This window comes from Ischnura elegans, chromosome 9, assembly GCF_921293095.1.
Source record: "Ischnura elegans chromosome 9, ioIscEleg1.1, whole genome shotgun sequence".
Lineage (NCBI taxonomy): Eukaryota > Metazoa > Arthropoda > Insecta > Odonata > Coenagrionidae > Ischnura > Ischnura elegans.
The window spans coordinates 40,850,040-40,866,685 of NC_060254.1; the positions used below are offsets into that span (position 1 = coordinate 40,850,040).

At 38.4% G+C, this 16,646-nt stretch overlaps 1 protein-coding gene across 1 annotated transcript in view; it reads left to right on the top strand.

The window, feature by feature from the left end:
• Window positions 1-4,422: 4,422 nt before the first annotated feature.
• The window catches only part of LOC124165098 (long-chain fatty acid transport protein 4), a 101,042-nt gene continuing 88,818 nt past the window's right edge, over window positions 4,423-16,646 (top strand). The window contains exon 1 of the mRNA XM_046542385.1: window positions 4,423-4,468. Within this exon, the coding sequence (XP_046398341.1) occupies window positions 4,438-4,468 (31 nt within the window). The 5' untranslated portion in view covers window positions 4,423-4,437. The remainder of the gene's footprint in view (window positions 4,469-16,646) is intronic.

The window sequence follows — 16,646 nt, forward strand, 5'->3', positions numbered from 1 at the left end:
GCTAATATTAGTGGTGCCAGTCTTATATTTGCCATAATAATAATACTTTTTGAGTTCGAGAAACTATCACCAACACCTCTACCGCAAAAAGAATATTTCAGTCACGCAACGATAATGCTTGTCATTTCTACTTTTTTAAATGTTAACATACTATTAAGCCTATTTAAATTTTTACTGAAAATTTTCAAATTCACTTAGGTTCGTTAATATCAATAACGACTTGGCGTTCAACCTAAGTTAATCTCATCACTTGGGATAGTGATAAATAAACATCAAATTGCGTTTATTTTCTCACAAAGCCCTTCTTAAAATTAGATGACAACTTATCTTCAAAATTGTCTTTCGTAATAATTGGAGGTCGAAAGCTATGGCGTCGCTGCAGTCTTGATTAAGAAATTTTAAGAGTTAACAAAACAATACCAACTCCATTTTTAGGTTTCTCCATGAGTAAATCACTAATAAAAGATTACCAATACATTAATAGAAAAATTTACATCTACAAACTACCCCGCAAGCCCTCTCCATAGGCGTGTGGTGGGAGGTGTTTTAGAACACCAGCCGTTCACACACAAAAAGGAAACGCTCTAAAGAAATTAAGCCTAGAAAATACATTGAAGTCCCTTGTCAGGAAAAAACGAATTCCCAAACCTATCCGTTCGGCGAAATATCTCTCTTAATTTATCGTTCGTTCGTCGGGCCAGAAAACCCATACATAGAGAAACATTTTCATGTTTCTCATGACAGCGTTAACGCATTTAAATAAAGCAAAAATATCCATATATTGTTATAACACAAAGAGGAATGTGGAGGGGGCTCGAGTGGCGGAAAAATGTTTTATCTGTCAACACATATTAAGAAATTCTAAATTAAGGGTAGAGCAAAAGCGGTTGACGGGAAAGTTATGTCCTGAGGTATCCCATGCTCTAAGGGATGTCGGCCGAGCGAAGGATGTCCGTTCGGGATCTTTATTAATGCCTCAATTTTAGGCCCCAAGGGCAATTTGGTCCGTCCATGACACGACTAGGGAGAGAAAGATGCGTTCTTGGCTTGCGTGTATGCGATATCCTGCTATTAGTCCTACCCGACCGACACCGACACCAGTCCTAAATTAGGAAAAGCAATTTCGCGATCACTTGAATCCAACAAGGTTAGTTTCCGCCATAATATATGTACATAGCCGATGAGTAAAAGAGGCTGTTTTTCGGGTATTCCTCCACGTAATTATGGTGGGGTGAACCGCTGCTATCATTAACCCTTTCAGTACCCGTGGTACATATATGTACCACTCGGTCTTTTTCCCGTGAACCCAAGCCCTGTTTTTGTACATCAAATTGGATTTCAGAGATACATTCCTGGCACATATTACTAGCACCCTGGTTAAAATTCTCCTCAAAAGAGTGCGCTAGGCGAAAAGACTTACTAAAGCTTACAGAACCTACTTTAAAAATGTTGGCCGATATTTTCCGATATTTTCAAAGTGTTACGGTGGATTTAATATTTGAATATATGTGTTTTACTTTTGACATATCATTAATTATGCATTGATATTTATTTTATTCAATTTCTTCTAAATTGAAGCATTGCATTGGTCCATATATACAGGGTGTTTCAGGAGGAATCTGCAATACTTCGTGAGGTGGTAGGGGAGACGATTTTTTTTCCATAAACATGAAGTCGCAACTCCTGATCTACTGAGCAATGGCGATGCAAAAAAAAATTTCATTTCGCAGTTGGAGAAAATAAAAAATATTTTTCTTGGGGATCCAGCCTCTTCGACTTTTATTGAACACTCTGGACTGAGGAGATTAAATAATTAAGGTTGGTCGAAAATGCGCGATTATTATTGCCTGAAACAATTAATATTTGAGCTTAATAAAACGAGAGCTTTGAGCGAGTATCAACAATACGATTGCGCGATCTCACCCATTTTCAGATTACTCACTCTCACCCATAAAGGCTGGATACCCAAGAAAAACCGTTTTCAAGGTAACTGCAAAGTGCATCCCAAAATATTTGCGTTGCCATGGCTCAGTCACTAAGGAGTTGCGTACCCATGCTTATGGGCAAAATATACTTAAAATTGTCACCCCTACCACCTCCTGAAGAATTGCAGATTCTTCCCCGAAACAACCTACATAAGACCAGCCAAATTATGTATCGGAACTTCAGTGGACCTGAGGAAGTCAACTGAGAGACTTACCAAAATATTGTACAAAGAAGTTTGGATAGCGCGGTGTAAAACACACTAAAAGTCTCTTTCACTACGAGGCTCCGTGAAAGCATTTATTGGAACAAAAGTTAACGCTAGGGATGGAAACACCTAACATGAGATGGAATGCAGAAGTTCACCCTTATTTTTAATAATCCATTATTTACTACGACATTAATTTGAACGTCACATTAATTGCCATGAGAAAAAAATCACCGGGAATCGAACTACCTAAGGAGGATCTATGGCTTTTCGCCGTTTTAATTATTTTGAGGACTATATGAGCTATTTTTCGGTGTCGGCGTGGCATTGTTACAAGAATTAATACGGGAAAAATAGATGAAATATGATTCGATGCTTTCCCAGCGAATGATGCGGGTAAACTCTTCTCGGGATCCCCACCGGGTTAAATGATCCATAATGTGAATGTCACAAACAGATAAAACGGCATTCAGCAGCCCTGAGGATGAGTCCCGAGTCGGAGCTCGAAACTTTTGCTAATATGGATAGTTCAACCTTTTTGAAATCCCGAGAAGAGTTAACCAGCACGATGAAATGATGTTTCAAACAGCACAGAATGGTCGAAAGTAGCGAGTACTGTAAATGCAAGGCGGGTCTCACAGCTGGAATCGATCGACAGCTGGTAGGGGAAGGGTTATGGAGGGGGGATAAGGGTTCGAAGGGGAGGCGCCCGATGAAGGGGATTGCGGAGGCGAAGGGCATAGAGCACAGGCGACGAGGGAACAGGGTCGACGACAGAGAACTCTGCCGTGAAGATATCAGGAAAAAACACCGCACCGGTCGGGCTATCTCTTCCACCAGAGTTGACGAAATTACTCGCACTGCTGAATTTCCACTATAAGAAGAAAGTGCCATTCCTGTTATCCATTCTGCGCTTATCCTACGTTGGTACTACCTCGCGACGAGTAGACAGTAGCTCCATATTCTCGACGAGTGTATACGTGAACGTCCATATCTGTTGTCCTTTCTTCTTCCTCTTACTCTTATCATCTTCCGTCTCGACGGTAGAAACCACACCTTTCACGAGTAAACAGTGCAATGCCTGGAAATCCATTGTTGCACCTGCTGCGCTTCATTTGTTTCGGAGACGCCAGCGCCCTTTGAGCGGCTTTGAGCTTCCGAAGCAGTATATCGATCGTCGTTTTTTCTTTGCGCGCCGTGTTTGAAACGGGCTTCGTTTCGGATGTACGACCTTATAATCTCACATATTTCTCTCGTGTGCTGCCTGAAGAAGTGTCCGAGACGACTTGGAGTGAACATTGCCGCAGGATTTGATGATCCTGATATGTGATGCTGTGCATAGAAGGGCGTTAAAATTCATCACCATTTTGGTACGTTCTATTGACGGAAGACCTGTGTAAATGACATTCAGCTGAAGACGGCAAAAGTTTTTTTGTCCCGTGTTCTTACTTTTTACCGCACACGTAATAGTAGTTTGAACGGTTTCTTGCCTCTTAAGCAATTCATAGACCGAATTGTTTCATTTGAAACCATTGCCGCTCGTAAATTAATTCTGAAGGGGTCTTCTTGGTTCGCCTCAGTCTGGGTCTTCTATCGCAACCAAAATGATGAAATTTCTGAGTCATCGAGCGTTTCTTCCTGTCTAAGCTGTGATATGGATCCTAATTAGGACCTAGAGCATCATAAATTGTTTATTTCGTTTTCAAAACTTACTGAAAAATTTGCAGTTCTGACTGCGCAACTCTCCGCCCTTCTGAATTCCCTGATGTACAGACAACAAAATTACTCACTGTTTCCAACGCAACGGTTTTAGGCAGCTAGATTTCATATTGCTTTCAACGTATGGAGCATATGTGACGGGAAGAAGTGTTTGTGTGTGAAACTAGTGTTTTTATTGAGACAGTGAGCCAGAGAGAAATCTGCAACCAAAGCTTTAAATAATAAATAGAAAAAAGTCGTAACGTAGGTGATGGGAGAGAAATCGTCAAAAAAACCTTGGTAAACGCACATGCTGTTTTTCCCTCAAGAGCCTCCTCCTACTATCCTGACAATACCTATTTCGCCAGATTCCCAAGTCAACTGCTTGTAAATGACTTTGACGACACACTTTTGCTCTTGAATACCCCGAGGAGTCCACGCTTTTGTGAAACGTTTGCTGTTGTGTGCACAAACATAAATACGCAGTTTCTCCGAGCCCGAGAATTTATCCGTTATACGATTATGGCGACCTCTGGTGGACTTCCCGCATGGCGTGGATTCAAAACCTAGTTAGAAAAGGTAAGAAGCATGCACCCATTCTTTTCTCTGCATTAACTACTTGACTTCCTTGGATCATTCATGTGCTGGCATCTAGCAGTGTCGCGATTACAGTTTTGCGACCAAACAGTAAAAATAGTTCTTAGCACACTATCTGGGAGTCACCGTGAAATTCTATGTCTTCTAATGGACCACTGAGATACTCTTACATATTTCTACAATGCATAAATTGAATACAACTTAGTACATTAAAAATTTCCGCAATATCACCGACCCATGCTTTAACTTTTAGTCAATGTCTTGATTTTACAGTCAAAACCATGGTCATCACACATAAATGAGGGAAATTGGTTCAATTTATTTTAACTTGAATATTTGGGATATTCTATTTTTTTAAGTCTGTGGAATATGCACATAAAGTTATATTCATTTCATTGAGATGGAATTATTTTATTCTACATCACTAAATCTTTCCCATCGCTTTGGATCTAACAATAAGCCGGATAAATCTTCCGTGTATTGATGTCTTACTTGGTAGTTTTAGATTTAATTAAGTAATTTAGGCTGAAGAAAAAAACGCTTAGCTTTTAAGTTCCAAAAACATTGGAATGAATTTACATTACTATTATAAACTTTTGATACGTTTGGGCATTTTAATTTGTTTTTTTAAATCTTTTTACCTTGCATTCCATAGTCAGTGGCGAAGCGTGCTGTTAAAGCCTGGTCTTTGCATGTGTGCGAGGCGACCGAATTCCTGGTTCTACGTAACATCAATTCCTATAAAAATATAAAGAAAAAGACAAATCAGGAAATATGAATACCAAGCATGCTTCAGATCATTTTTTACAGTACCATTGGCATAGAAACCATTGGCATAGATTACAGCAACCGGAAACGGCAAGTAATGAAACAATCATTACATCAAGGCACTTCTCAAGCCTATTTTACACGGGCACGTAATTGCACATCTTCAAGCGCAACGCTTTCCTCAATCGGGCGAACAATAATTTCATAATTTAGTTGGAGCAGGAGCTTCTTTTCACAACTTGCGTTCATGCATTTGCATATGCGCTCATGCAATTCACGGCTTTACACGAGGTAATTTAAATTCACATTAGAACGTATATAAGACTTCATGTCTCGTGTAAAACGAGATTCAAACTTTTCTAACAATGGGGTCAGTTCTAAATCTTGAATTTTATTATTCATCCAACCGCAAAATATTTCATTAATCTCCAGAGATCAAACCACAAAGCAAAAAGTACAAAATGCCTTGTTTTACCAGCGTTTCCCCTTATGTTCAAAATTTGGCATTAATAACTCAGGCCGCCTGAGAATTTCTAGTCGAAATATACCAAAAATAACACGCTTCCATCGATGGTAATTTATTATAACCAATCTTGAAAAATTGGGACTCAAAAAACAGTTTTGTTCATGACCGAACGGGAAATGCAACCAAATTTTTTCATCCGATACATTAATCATAGCAAGAAATTTGCCCGGAGGGATGCCTTATAATTTCACCTTAATGACTGATGAATTCGATTTTCGGACCTCTAACGAGCATTGATAATTTCAAGACACTCCTCACAAGCGTTCATATTCTCAAAGGCAATCAGAGCGCGACCAAATTAATTTGGCACCGATAAAGAAATATCCAAAACTGGGACGCACGCACAAAGCGAGTGAATAATGATGTATTTTTTTTAACTTAATTAATTGCTTTTCCTTTTGAAAATATAATGTATAAGTACTTTTTGATCTCGAGTCGAGTTGAAACCTACTCGTGAGTATCGAGTCCAGTCCAGTATGGCAAACCTGAACTTGGCAATACCATTATGTATGCTCCATCATATTCTCATATTTCCAATCCCCTTGTGAATTTTCTATTATGAATGCTTAGCTTGATCTAAAATAGAAAAGATGACGAGGAACGTCGATGGTAATTATCTCACAATTAGGAGATTAATTAAAATTAATGCGTCTTAAACAGTTCCATAAGCACAGTTGTGGATTTACCCTTTGTAATATGTCGTCAATTTAATTTATGTATGTATCCAAACTGCTAAGAAGAGCCCTCATTAAAGGTTTGCACAATTGTAATAAAGATTATAAACGTAAATTAATACGTATAATGATAATATAATATTTGATTGTTTCAAATTCTGGGTTTGTCGTCTCCATATTACAGTATTACTGCCTGCAGAAAATTGTCTTTTGCAACACACTTGTGTGGCTGTGGTACTTTCTTGCCAAATTTGCTAGATTTGTAAGAGTAATTGCATTGGGAATTTGTATTAAAAGTTATACATGTGTAAACGAATGTTTGACTCTTTAATCTTAATGGAATTTAAGTTGAAGAAGCGAACGAACTGTAGAACTTAGCTTTAGCTTTATATACCAAAAAGGTTTTTTTCTTTCTTACTTCGTTTAATAAACCCTAGCAACTCTTTTTTTGTTAGTTCAAGAATAAAACTAAGCGCAGTAAAGGAAAAATAATTTAAAATTAACGTCGGACGTACGTAGTACTCAAATAGGCCAGTAGACGGCACCCACTTGTGACGTCGAATACCGGGAAAAACCGGCATTGTCCGCTAAAACCTAAAAGTTGCATTTTTTCCGTAGAAATCCTAAAAAATTTTACCTATTCTCTTGGCGTTTTAGTAAAGAAAGTATGGTAGGGTATAATGACGTATGCGCTATGCAGCAGCCCACTCCGATTACGCCGTCAGGTCGGAAGATGGTCGGCCGCCGCGGATGACGAAGAGGTAGTACTACTCAGTACTATTCGACGCCCACCTCTAGTACTACAGTGGTTGACTCACGTATAAAAAATCTGAAACTCCTAGGCTAAAGCATTAGAACGCCTTATCGACTTTAAAAACGATATTATCACATGAGTTTCATGATAACGTTTCCTGTCGGCAGACTTCTGAACATACTGGCCTCGACAGCTTTGTAACCAAAACTACTCGACTCGATTTGACATTCGTAATACTACTCGAAGCAGTCGAGAACCAACTACTCGACTCGACTCGAATTTTCGAGTACTCGCAAATCCGTAGCTTTTACAGCTAATATCAATCTATTCTATTGAATTAGTAGTGAATACACAACAACAGTAGGCGTTTTATTCTGATTGTAATGGATGGTCAATACCACGTTTTTCGGCCGAGGAAATGGAAAACCAGGATACAGTAATGCTTCGATGGTAAAATTTTACCGAAGTACTAATTAATTAGATTAACTGTATCGCCTTTTTATTCAGCGTAAACTTACACATAATTGAGATGCTCGCAAAAGAAGTCATTTCTCCCCATAATACCCCGCATGTATTAAACCGAGTATTTTTTGTTAGCTATGAATTTTCAAATTAATAATAATTTAATATAATTTTTTTTCATATTTCATCACTCAATACCCATATGATAATTGGACAAATTATTCTCTAAATTCGGTGCCTCCATACGACGAACTTCCGCTGTGAGGCCACCGAATCAAACATTTATAATGAACGACTGAATGAGTGATGAATTAGGTAGCACAAAAGAAATCCCGCTCGTGCGGGACAAAATAAGATTATAATAAGGCCCGACAGCTGACACTCACAGAGCTAAATGCCAAACATTCATTGAAATAAGCAGGAAATGTTTAATATCATAATGCCAGCAACAAACTCAGGTATATTCCAATCGGGCTGGTGTGGTAGCTAAAATAATGACTTCCCACCTTATTCGTCCGGGTTCAAATCCCGGCGGTGACGGAGATTTTTCTCTGAATGCCCGATCCGTAATTGAGTGCCGCATGGAGGGCACTTAAATAACAGCACTCCGTCCGTCGGATGGGACGTTAGGCTGTGGTCCCCTTGGCATCTTTCGTTAGAAGCAGGCTAATGCCGATGCTGGGTTTCTCTCCATCCTTTCTCATCTATCTTTCCCTCGTGGCGAAAGTGACTTCAGCTGTTGATCGCCTCCTTCAGATGCCTTGAGACAACAAATCGCGATTCAATTGATATTAACTTCACTGTTTAGTACTTCAAAGTCACCATATAATCCATCTGAGAAGTCAAGTTGATAAACCCCTGGAATAACGAACATCGATAAGTCTTTTTGGACCCGTACCTGAAACTTGAAGACTGGCTCTTCAGACTGCTTTCTCGTAATTTAACCGCTACGGCTCCCTGAGACTTTCATGAAAGAAATAACCGGAGCAGGTTAATGAAGAAAGGTAATGATCTGACGTATTTAAATACCGGGTGGTGCGTACGAACAATCAATTCCCACAGCCGTATTGGTGATCAGTGGGAAGAATCTCATGCAACCTACTTTCGTACGTTTGCCCACGAGACAGTTCCCAAGCTACATTCATCTCCAACAAAAACTCACATTACTAGCACCGCCTTTCCTAATCGAGAGACGAAGGTTTCAATCTTTGGACAAAAATCTTTCGAAATAACGCGACATGGTTAACGATTGTGGATAAAGTCATTCACTCATGTCAATTCCTAGAGGCAAACTGGGTAGTTGCAGCCAAAAATTGCATTTCACCGCCATTCGTCTCATTACCCTTTGCTTATTTCGTCAAATTCTGGTAAAGAAACGTAGATAGAGAAAATTTTACATTGCTCGGATAGGTTTTGGGTCCTTAACCGTGCCGAATGGTAATTACTTATACTTGACCTTTACTCTCTATAGATATTTCTTAAATTATTTTTTCTCGTCTCTTTCATTTGACACTCGCATAATCAGTTTACTCTCGGTTATCGAAATATATCAGGAAACACGTTACGCGAGGGAAGAATATACGCCATTCAGGGATGAAATCACATTTCTCTGCTCTTGCACTAATGCTCAAGGCTATGAGCCACTACAGATTAGAAGCTACGTGCTAAGCTAATTGTTAGATTGCTTGAGCTATTAAGAACAGATATGGGTGCCCGCGCACACGGAAAACATCATTTTAGAACGGTTCTTAAATTCTATTTCCGACAACAACTATAAAATAAAATGTATATTTTTCCCACAAATAGATATAGGTATTAGTTTTCTCTCCCGCACAACCAAGTATGTTGTCAAACTCGGACAAAAAAACCTCTCAAAATGGCTTTAATTACAGATAAACGGATGGTTCCCTAATAACTGCAGCCGCTGGCCTGTAGAGGCAGCTTGCGAAGTAGTACGCATATAATGACCTGAAAAGGTCGTAACCGGTAGAGTTTTCAATAAATACTGTGTGGAATATAACAAAGTTTATTTTTGATTCTACCATCTTAGTATGTATAAGTAAAATAAAACGTTAAGTCGAGGATTTCATGAGCGACCGATATAAGCCACATCGGAGTCATATTGTGCCATTAAATAAAAAGAAGTTTCTAAGATAAATCATCGTACACATAGGGGTGAAGAATGCTCACATATATATACGTTATAACAAATAAAAAACTGTCCCCTAAATAAAATCCTGTAAAACCAAGGCCAGTGTGCGTGAAGATTTCTGTACTTTTGAATAAGTACGTTACTAAGCGATTGTTACATTAATCGAAAATAGAAGCCTGAAGGTGGTGGAAGGGCTCTACATAAGCAATTATTAGCAATAACTCAAGATTAGCAATGATTAGGAAGTCACGAAGTGTTACCATTGCTAATATTATTGTAACCGATACGCAGTAATATTATTTATTGACCTAATAGTCTTTGGTGCGTAATTTTCCACCCTGGATATTTTTTTATGTTCTTTATATGGAGTACGAGTCCAAGGAGTTCCACTTTCTAATCATTATTAGTTACCGCAGTTTTCTTGTAGCCCGAATATCTGTTCCACTGTTCCTTACAAGCTTTCTTTAAAACCACATATTAATTTCTTCCAGTATGTCTTTTCCCTAAACTAATCGCTTAACATCCATTTTTCCTCACATGAGTTTTACATATTAATTTCAACTCTTAACAGAGTACTTTTGCCCAAAATAATCCATTAAATTAAAATGCTCAGTTTCAATACGCCATTTTCCTCTTACCGTCTGATAAATCATGTATTACCATTTCCTCTGGTACGAAAAATTAGCATTATTATTTTACCTTCATCTATCTCTTCCCTTACTGGCCATCTATTGATTGAGTGGATATAAGCACTCATAACAAGTTGTGAAAATGTTTTTTGGTGACGGTAGAAAAACAATGGGAGTCAAATAATATGGACAATAACTCTCTACGATGACGCGAAAGTAAACAGAAAGGGATTCAAGCAATGGAAGTAGTGACGTTCGGCCTATGCGTCGTCGCTCTCGATTTTTCGTCCTGAACACTTATCAATTGCGTTTGCAATTTGTTAGTAATTTGTGATTAAAGGTACATCTCGTCACTCTCGTATTTTCTTCGTATTTACCCGGGAAAATCGTTTCTTTAATTAGCGTTAATTTGATTTGTGAAGCAATGGTAAGCGTCGTCGTTTTTCTTCATGAGTGATTACCCAGTAAAATTGCGTTTGCAATTTGTATTAATTTGATTTGTGCAATAAATCAAACGTTTCGAAGCACTTTAGTCCGAAGGTATTGTAGTATTTTCAAAGAACAAGACGAACGCAACGAATATAAATAATCCATACGCTCGTAATCCTTATCGAGTAAGGGGGAAAAGAACCCAGAGATCGAATTGATGGCATTAAATCAAGAAATGCCTCCGCGGAAATGAAGGCTAGATGATGGCAGAAACCTACATCACTTATCCATTACGCAACTAATAGTTCGCAATCTTTGGAGACCCAAGAGAAATTCCACGGTAGCCTTCGATGCAGAGTTGACCTTGAACTAAATTACGGCTGCAATGCCACTTAATTCCACGCATCTACAGGAGTGGGGTTCGCGAACAAATTCCCAGTCAAGAACAACAACATAACTTTGCGAAACTCACATTATTACACACATAATAATGTTTATAATAAATTAAGTAAATACGGTCAACGTCATCACATCATCAAGTAGTGCATAAATTATAAATTTTCAAATTTTGACCATTAACTTTTTCAATAGCTCTAAAAGAGTTTTATTCTCATTCGATGTAGTTTTAAAAAGCGAGAGATCGCAGTTTCAATCAAAAGTAGATGAATAAGTTCTGTTTGTGAAGGCTACCACCCATTTAACTACACTGGATCATTTATCGGAAGGTTCTAACAGTATTTGAGTCTATTCTGAATACGGCTTTAACAACTCAACATTTCTGTTTTCGTCTAACCACCACAATGACAGGTATGCGACAAAAATGTATTAATTCATTTAGTGCAATTGTGACGGTGCGATAAATTATGAATTGTACATCAACAATGATGATTAAAAACAGAAGCGCTTCATCATCAATGTGTCTAGTGGCGAATAATTCCGTAAGTCAACATAAGTATGAAAAATGAGGCCCTAATAGATATCTATACTTTTGGTACATTAAGAAAAATTCAATAAATCCAAAATGTCGCGCGTAAGTCAATTACAAATCAACGAATCAATTAACCCTAAATCTGGGTGTCCCCATCTGAAAATATAATTTCCCCAGGAATGTCTCTGCGTGTATCAGAGACATCATGGCTAGTAAGCAATGAGCAATAACTTTGGTCTATATTAGTATGACCTGTACTCAGTGGCGGGTACATATGAGGGGCGCGGGGGTCGCCCCCCCCCCCCCTTAGGGGCCGCCCGCATTGCCAAACATGGCCTAACCACAATTGTAACTTTTTTATATCGTAAGATGCCATTGTCGTGTACCTGCGTATTATCAGTTTAAATAAAACTTTCTTAAACTTTGCATATGACTTAATTATTTGTCATTACAACAAAAGTTAAGTTATCTCAAGATATGTTTTGCGTACCTCCCTTGAGTTTTTTCTGTAACCGCTACTGCCTGTACCTAATAAAAAAAAATAATTACAATGCATGGCATCAATTTTTTGCTATATGTCATAAAAGACTATATATGCTCTCATACAGTTAGCACGAGTTAAGCGCCCAAATTATTAACATGTTACGTTAGGTAGTTGAAAAATATTCAAAGAAACGACAGAAGGAAATCGATAGCTTCTTTTGAAACCCGAGTGATCAATGTTAATGTGTGGCATGCAGGGATAGGCCCTTCCTTAATTAGGCCGGTTTACTGTTTACATTCTACCGACCGTCTGTCGGAATCGTCGACAGTCAAATGAGCATGTCATGGCGTTCACTCACAGCGCATGCAAAAGAGATGCAAAGTTTGCCATTTCCTGTCATGCCACTTCCACACGCCACCCTAAATTACGGTTCTTTGTGGCTTCAAAATTGCAGCATACGAGTGCACAGGCGAAAAGAACGGACGCGAAGAATATATCAGTCAAGCGAGCCAATCTCAGATACGCGCATTAACGTTAACTATGATCATATTTTTTTTAAACTAGCAGGCCACCCGGCGTTGCTCGGGAAGGGTAGTCTACAGAGCAGAGGGAAATACGGAATAGGGTAGTTTCCTTCATCAAAGAAAACGAAAGGCATTGATTGCGATTCGTTACCCACCATTAGTGTATTCATAATGTAAAAATTATTTGGTTTTAGAAATACCGGTTTAGACTAGTGGCAATGGTCAAATTTTATCCTCATTTGAAAAAGGCCAGATTGGCGCCCATGCGATGCCACTCCACGTGACGTCACAGGGACCTAGTTTCTATACGAGTAGATACGAGTTTTACATCGCCTGAGGTTACCAATGCATGCATGAGGCACAGAGCTCAGGGAAACATGTCTTGATAATCACCTATTAAAACTGGCTAAGGTCGGAAAGTTTTCTTCGTTTGATAAGGTATTAATAATCCTTATTTAAGCCAAGCGCTACCAGCTAGCATGATACTCTCCTACCTGCTAGCATCCTGCGTCGTATCAGCGCTCAGAGCCTCGCCCCAAGGTCACCTCACTTGCGGCAGCGGGAACCAGAACGACGTCACACGGAGTTTTTCCCGGCATTCATACTTAGCCGTCGCGTTTTCGCGCGCTTGAAATTTTTCACTTTTCATTTAATCGCGAAAAATAGATATCGTCATTTAAAAATCTAAAAGCGTGAAATACGTACTCCAGGAGTAATAATCTTTCGATTCAGGCAATAAAAAAATAATAGGAAACCACCCTATTCATGGTCGTGTGGCAGGATTAAGTGGTGCAGGAGCCAAGTAAGTATGATGAAGGTGCAAATGTAACAGCAAACTACGGAAAAAACGATTTCCTTATACCTCACATGGGAACAGCTTATATCCAGGGATGGCAATTGAAACGAAAATGTTTCGTTTCGATCCGAAGATAAACGAAAATACGAGGCCTAGGTTTATTTTCGTTCACGCGCGAAATTAAAATCACCAAGGAGTTTAGTTTCGACCTGGGACGGAACTTTACTCCCGGGAACGAAACTAAATTAACCGATACTCCGCTGCTCATAGTTAAGTTTCGATCCCAGAGGTTGAGTGGAGGGGGATGAGAGGGAATAGTTTCGACCCATTACGTTTGACATGCGTGTAGAGAGATTAATACGTCGGGCTTAAACATCGAATGGCCAGTTTGTGTTCACCGTTCTCCTGTTAGAGGTAAAAATGTGAGTGCCCCATACATCTTATGGCAGTAGGCCGAACCTCTACTTCATTTAACCATACTTCGTACTCGGTGTGTGAGTCGAAACTAAACCGCTCGAAGGTGAAGCACGTGGTCCCTCCGGTGCGAAACATTAGTAGATCCATTTTTAGTTAACTTTCGATCCGAAGTAGTGTTGACTCCGATTTCGTTTTGACTCTGATTTTAGCTCCTCAGGTTTAGATACATTCCGTTTCGTTTCTACATGTCGCTACCGGGAACGAAAATATTGAAACTTTACTGGTTTTGACTTCCGTTTAGTTTCGATTGCCATCCCTGCTAATACCCCGTTTCACACCATTGATCATTGTGTGTGTCCGTGCGTAGGCAGACGAAAAACGTCGCATGAACGCATACCCCAGCGAAAAGGTTTGCACCGAGAAGATTAGCCCTTAACCAGTGACGTGCAATTCTTGTTACATAAACAGTGACGTGCGGTCTTGGAGACCGCAATAAAACAAAAATTCATAAAACGTTGCAGAGTCATTTTTATTGCTTAGTTTAATGTTTCTTAGACTTCTCAACTATAATAAAACTTATATTTAATATCATGAGTTCCAAATACGAACCTACTTTTTCATTAAAAATTGTTATTTGAAAAGGGATAAAAAAAACTGATATCAAAAACACTTGAGTTGTTATTACTATCGTACTTTTTTAAATTAAGTAATTAATAATCCTCGTTGTGCAACTAAAAATGTTTTTTTATAAATTGATAATATAATTATTTTTCTTGAAAAATCACTAGGAATTGTTTTTGACAACTTTTTGATTCAATTCCACTAGCATTACGTTTATTGGATTTTCAATTTCGTGACGTGAGGTCTCATAGACCGCTACTCAAATTCAGTTTCAACTTTTCAGAAATGAGAAACAAGAACGTTAAATTTAAAGAGTGCCATGACCTTATTATGCAAAATTATGTTGCTCACGATTATTATTGATATTTTGAAATAGCAATTTTGAAAATATTCATAATTTTAGAAACGCAGCGGTCTCTCAGACCGCACGTCACTGGTTAAGGGTTAGTGTAGAATCCTTAAAGTTATGTTTTCCCTTTGAGCGTGTAAATAGGTGTGACTACTCGTTAGGATATCAAAGCACAGTAGTTGTATGATGTCATGTAACACACTCTAACAAGAGAACGACGAGAAGGACATGTCGGATATAACCAGAAGTAGCACTACGGGCGGTGGGATCATGATGTACACTTACGTACTAATTTTGGTAGTAATCCGTACAGTCGTATGGAAATACATACAGGACAGACAAACAGACATCCGCTTCTTAATAAGTAGATACTGAGGCATGCAGGTAAAAGTTGAAAAAGTGAATGACCACTGTTATTCTTAATCCATTCTAACGTGTTTCCACGGAAATTCCAGGGAAATTCCTGTCTGATATTTGTATTTTCTACCAGGGCGTTCTATTTCTCTATTCAGAAGAAATAAATCGACACCACGAGTACTTCATAAATTGGAAATATCATCCTTAAATGCATTTTTTGCCCGTATTGAAGTTTATTCGTGCATGTATTTATCTATTTTCACCGTTTTGCGAATATTCTGCGCCCAAAGTAAAAATTCCCGAAGTTAGAGACAAATGTTAGCATAGATTGAGAATCGACTTCAAAACTGCATCAAATGACTTAGTAAAATGCAAGTGGGTTTGACAAACAAGTGCTGAAAAAAAGTATCACGGATCAATTAGTCAACATTTTAATGTTTTTGCCTAATTCCATGAAGAATTGACAAAATCATTCACACCGGGCTATTAGATAGTGCACTGAATTCCTACCTTTACCTTTGTAGTATTACTTAAACAGCAGCAAAACCTTAGGAAATCATAATTTCTGCAGTTTGAAAAAAGATATAGAAGTTAAAATATGACTATCACATAAAACAAAATGCATACATTTCAATACAACTTAATTCCTTGCAAAAACAACGCTGTCATGGGGACTACTAAAACAGCATGCCATTTGAGTCCCAAAATACAGAGTGTGTTGCCATTAATCCCAGCTTACATCTGATTTCACACAACTTAATCATTATTCGGCAGCTGACAGAAGGAAGGTCCGAGTTCGGCAATGGAAATTTTCAGAAGACTAATCTCATTACAAAGGTGAGGTCGATCATGTTTAAATGTAGCTTCGGGTCGCCCCCAATAAAACCTGTTTCACGATACTTTTCATTAATCACCAACCAAGCACACTTGACCTTTCTCGAAAAGCGATCGCTATCCCAATTTAAAAAAAAACTGCCTATTATAAAATACAGGTTTTCCTCTGTGGAATAAAGCATAAGTCCCTTAAAAAATTCTCTTTTAAAGTAACCTTATAATATTTTATTTGTAAAAGATGAAAAAAGAATAATACACCATTTACATCTACATAATTCCCATAATTGAATAAAATAATAGAACTTGTTAATTGTTTTTCTGGATCAATTAGGAGTTTCACCACCTAATGCTTTCAATCATGAAGCAATCTGGTGTTTCCCCCACACTTTCAAAGCCTCTCAATTGTATGAACAGAAGCATTTGTCAAAATATTTATATTCATGGAAACATTAACGG